This window comes from Solea senegalensis, unplaced genomic scaffold (genome assembly GCF_019176455.1).
Source record: "Solea senegalensis isolate Sse05_10M unplaced genomic scaffold, IFAPA_SoseM_1 scf7180000013937, whole genome shotgun sequence".
Lineage (NCBI taxonomy): Eukaryota > Metazoa > Chordata > Actinopteri > Pleuronectiformes > Soleidae > Solea > Solea senegalensis.
The window spans coordinates 1553-6904 of NW_025320920.1; the positions used below are offsets into that span (position 1 = coordinate 1553).

At 39.3% G+C, this 5352-nt stretch overlaps 1 protein-coding gene across 1 annotated transcript; it reads right to left on the reverse strand.

Moving 5' to 3' along the window:
• Positions 1–1341: 1341 nt before the first annotated feature.
• On the reverse strand, positions 1342–5047 carry LOC122760686 (arf-GAP with SH3 domain, ANK repeat and PH domain-containing protein 1-like; the record flags this gene model as incomplete). The annotated part of the gene is made up of 10 exons (XM_044015825.1): positions 1342–1401; positions 1488–1655; positions 2989–3256; positions 3546–3653; positions 3748–3815; positions 3935–4050; positions 4160–4245; positions 4347–4533; positions 4647–4738; positions 4914–5047. Coding segments are annotated over 10 exons (1287 nt in total), but the record flags the coding sequence as incomplete, so codon positions are not given.
• Positions 5048–5352: the final 305 nt, after the last annotated feature.

Genomic DNA, 5352 nt, shown 5'->3' on the forward strand with positions numbered 1-5352 from the left:
ATGACATGTTTGTCAAATTTTGGACGACATACTAAACTATGACATTTTTGGACGATATACTATAATATGACTTTCTTGTCAAATTTTGGACGACATACTAAAGTATGACTTTTTTGTCAAATTGTGACAACATACTATACTATGAATATCTAGCTTTGAAGGCCAGGGTCTTACCCATTAGACCACTACAACTCATTGCTGCTGTTTGTGACGTTTTGAATGATGTCCTATACTATGACTTTTTTGTCAGATTTTGGACGACATACTAAACTATGACATTTTTGTCAGATTTTGGACAACATACTTAAGTATGACATTTTCATCAAATTTTGGACGACATACTAAACTATGACATTTTTGTCAAATTTTGGACAACATACTAAACCATGACATTTTTGTTAAATTTTGACTATTATTACTAAACTATGACATTTTTGTCAGATTTTGGACAACATACTAAACTATGACATTTTTGTCAGATTTTGGATGACATACTAAACTATGACATGCTAAACCAGGGGTCACCAACCTTTTTGAGACCGAGAGCTACCTGAAGGGTAGAGAATAATATGGAGGGCTACCATGTTAACATTTTATGCCACTTACCATTTAAATGATGAATATTATGCATTCAATTGCATACACATTAATTTCTGTGCTTACTCCCAAGTTTTTATAAACAATATCAAGGACATTTTACTCAGCGATCATATGGATACATGCAAGTGAGGTGAAGTGAAATGAGCCAGCGGGCACCTCGTTGGTGACCACTGTACTAAACTATGACTTTTTCGTCAAATTCTGGACAACACACTATACTATGACTCGACTGTGTTTTGAACCCTCAATCCCTAGCTTTAAAGGCCAGTGTCTTACACATTAGACCACTAAAACTTGTTGCTACTGTTGTCATAAAAAAGAGACAAAAAAGTCTGAGTTAGAGTGCCTACTCCTGCAAGGCATATTAAATAATAATTTGAATCAACAAATAATAATGTTGCTATGCTATTTTTCAGTTTTTTTTGTAAAACAGTACATTTGAAAATTCATGGATAACAAATAATAATTATGTTTTAGCATTAAAAATATCATTTTGGTTAAAGAGCTTCTAATAACTGGTGTTTAAAACCATTACATTTGTTTTGATGATTACAAATGCTGTTAATTTTTTTGGTCGGTGGTGTAATACATTTGTTAAGCACTGCACATCATACATAATTTTGCATTCTTGGTCTTATTGCTTGTCTCTGTCACTTAGAACATTCTTTTTATAAAATATTTGTCAACTGTAAAACAAAAAAAACATTTTCCTGATGATTCCTGGATCAGATACTCACATACACTTCTTAAAGGAGGAGTCTGGACCACTGTAGATCCTGGGGCTGGTTGGCAACCCGTAATCTACACACACACACACACACACACACAGAGTTAATTACACAGTGTAATTCGGACAGATTACTTGCAGCATGTCTCTGTGATGATACCATGTGAGCTGGACTCGGAGCAGCTCCTCTTGTGTTGGATGACATTTGGAGGAGCAGGGGTTGACTTTCTGTTTCCTGTCAGGGGGAAGAAGACCTCCCCTACTTCCTCCTCCTCCCCACCCAACCCCTCCCCCCCAGCAGGAGGGGGAGGAGGAGGAACATTGGGAGCTGGAGAATGACAGCACACAGAGAGGAGAATTAAGTTTCAAAGATATTTTGGGTGGATTTTGACCAGACACAGTGGAAAACTCATCAGGATGTATCCTGTAGAGTTCACAAGTATCAGGTTTCTTTTATTTTTGGAAAAGGTGCGTATGTACAGTATTTTAGTACAGTTGTTTTGTTTAGGCTAAAATGTGACAATAAAAAAAAAAAGAAAATAACATTTTATTACTGTGTTTTTGTAAAGGGACATTTCAGTCCCTTAACCCTTAAAACACAGAGCATTTAGGCCATTAATATGTTTAAACATACAGTATATACTAAAATTTCATAGTTTAGTATGTCGTCCAAAATTTGACAAAATGTCATAGTTTAGTATGTCATCCAAAATATCACTAATGTCATAGTTTAGTATGTCATCCAAAAATGTCATAGTTTAGTATGTCATCTAAAATGTCACTAAAATGTCATAGTTAAGTATGTCATCCAAAATGTCATAGTTTAGTATGTCGTCCAAAATGTCACTAAAAGTCCCAGTTAAGTATGTCACCAAAATGAGACAAAAGTCACTAATATGTCCCAGTTAAGTATGTCGTCCAAAATTTGACAAAATGCCATAGCTTTAGTATGTCATCCAAAATATCACTAAATGTCATAGTTTAGTATGACATCCAAAATGTCATAGTTTAGTATGTCATCCAAATGTCACTAAAATGTCATAGTTTAGTATGTCATCCAAAAAAGACACCAAAATGTCATAGTTTAGTATGTCATCCAAAATTTGACAAAAATGTCATAGTTTAGTATGTCGTCCAAAATGTCACTAAAATGTCCCAGTTAAGTATGTCGTCCAAAAAGAGACCATAAAGGCATAGTTTACTATGTTGTCCAAAATCAGAAAAAACTGTCATAGTTTACTATGTCGTCCTAAATGAGACAAAAATGTTATAGTTTAGTAAGACTTCCAAAAAGTCACCAAAAAGGCATAGTTTAGTATGTCGTCCAAAATGAGTTAATAATGTCAAAATTGTCAAAAATGTCTGCTACATTCAAGCCATTAACAACTTAGTTTATACAATACTAATAAAGCTCATGTGTTTCTCAGTATAGAGACACACTTAAGATCACAACTGATGGAGTCAAGGCAGAAGCAGAACATGAGAACTACTCATTAAAGCTCAATGAAAACTCACCAAAAACACACTGAGATGTGAATTCTACCATTACAAATAAACCCGGGCTCTCAGTACGGCGGCACAATCACTATTTTGAGTTGTGATGATTAAGTGAATGCAATCGTCCAATACTGAAAATGTGAAAAAAAAGTTTCACTTTTCACCTTTGACCCTGGGTGGCAGCGGGGGTGCAGGGGAAGACGGAGGAGGTGGAGGTGGACTTGGAACAGAGCCAGAGGTGCGACTGTGGAGGTCCATGGCCATGGCGAGCCTCCTGCCCACGCTGAGCAGACCTGCTCCTCCTGTTGCCCCAGAGGAGGGCGGAGTGATGGACATGGACTGACTGAAGCTGAAGGGACGGGAGGCGAAGGAGAAGGAGGTGCAGGAAGATGAAGAGGAGGACAAGGTGCGCTCCTTCTTCACTGGGCCATTCTGAAATAGAAGGTGGAGGAGAGGGGTTCATTTATTGGCTAGAGTTACACAGTTACATTTTTTTTTTTTTTAAGTGTTAAAATCATTATGCAATAATTTGTTTCCATTCCATGACATAAAAACCAAACCTAGCACTTTTCACTTCATTATTCTACTAATGTTTTCATACAGGACTTATAAAGATGACACAACAGAACCCATTACAGGATCTTTTTATCTTGTTTTAACATTTTTCTACCTTGTCATTATTGTTTCAGAGAATCTGTAGAGCTACCGTTGCCGTGGTTACCTTGTCATCATACTCTTCATCACTATCGTAGAGATCGTCGTGACGGAGCCGCCACTCGTACTCCACATGAACGTGGTGGTCAAACTGGTCGGATTGGGCCTGCTGCAGCTGCACACTCACACATACACACACACACTTCATTACAATGACACTAACAGTTTTGTGTCAATTAGACGTCACTGTGACCAGAACTATGACTCACCAGCACCTCACAGTGGTTGTGCTTTAACTTGCGGCTTACGTCGAGAGCGGTCTCTCCTAACTCATTCTCTGTTCACACACACACACACATAACATATCACATTAGTATGTGTCTACAAAATCTTCATTTTCATAATGCAGATGTTCGTCGTTGTAATGTTATGACTGTGACTGTGTGTGGCTATTACTGATGTGTGTGTTGGCTCTGGCTCTCAGCAGCAGCTTCACACAGTCGACCTTGTTGTGCAGACAGCTGTAGTGCAGCGCTGTGTTCCCTGATGATGTCTGAACGTCAACATTGGCACTATAAAAAACAAACAAAAAAAAACCAACAAACATACACAGGTAATTACACAAGTGTACACATTGACTAGTGAAACCTCGTCAGATCAGGATCTGTGAAAAACACTGACCAGTTTAGAGCCAGAAATTCCAGGATGTGCAGTGAAGTTCTGTCGGCCAAAAGGACGGCAAGGTGGAGCGCACTCTCCCCCTTCTCCTGTTGACATGAAAACACAGAGTGTGTCAGGTTAACTTGTGCATAATACTACCACAAATACACTCTCTCATCAGTCAATCACACGTCATGTGCATGTATACCTGTATGTGTGAGTGCAGTGGCTGGGTCAGGTCTGTCCTCTGAGCATACAGCTGGATCAGACTGTAGATGTTGCAGTTCTTGGTCGCCTCCTGCAGGCCGGCACGTAGCGCTGCAGCGGAGCTGTGGCTCCGCCTCGCAAAATGAACGTTCTGATATTTCAACAGGATGTAGTCCTTCCGCTCTGCCCTGCACAGTGCAAGTAAATACATATATGTATATTGTGTTTAATTTATAAAACTGCAATATCGAGTGTCACTTGACATGGCATGTGAGTATGTGTGCGTGTGTGTTGTGCTTACATGTGACTGTCTTGGGACGGCTTCAGAGACGGACTCAGAAGATTTGCCTCCAGTATTTCGTTAAAACCACAGTTACCAACATTCCTGGCCAACTGGAGAAAGAACGAATGATGACAACAAATAAAAAGTGCTTCCCATCTGCAGCTGGGTATTTAATGTTCAACACACTGACTATTTCTCAGAAACAAACATTTATATATTACCTACATATATATATAAACCTACAGCTCATTACAGGACAGACGTTAGTTAACAAGTCTGACCTACCAACAGGTCTGAGGTCCCCAGACTGTCCAGACTTAAAGACTTGATCCTGGAGACATGGACCCCCATCTCTCGGTGGATACCTGAACACTCGATGCAGGTCAGGATACCCAGGTTGGTCGAGAGCCATCCAGGATCTGCAGACAGAGAGTAGGAGAGAGTTTATTGAGCAAATAGTAAAAACGAGTTCAAAAGAACTTGATCAAAGCTGCTGTAGGCTGGATTTTCTGTGACATTATTGTGCAACAATTCCATAATAACCTACCAGCAAAATAAAAATCAAGTGATATGAGAGAAAACTACACTTCTGCTTCACCTCTGGTCGCATTGACTTCGAGAGTGACACGAGACCTTGACCAATCACAAGGCAGTTCAGAGAACGAGCGCGACGATATAGTTTCCACTATAGTTTGCCTCGCCTCTACAGGTTTGGTTGTAGAGG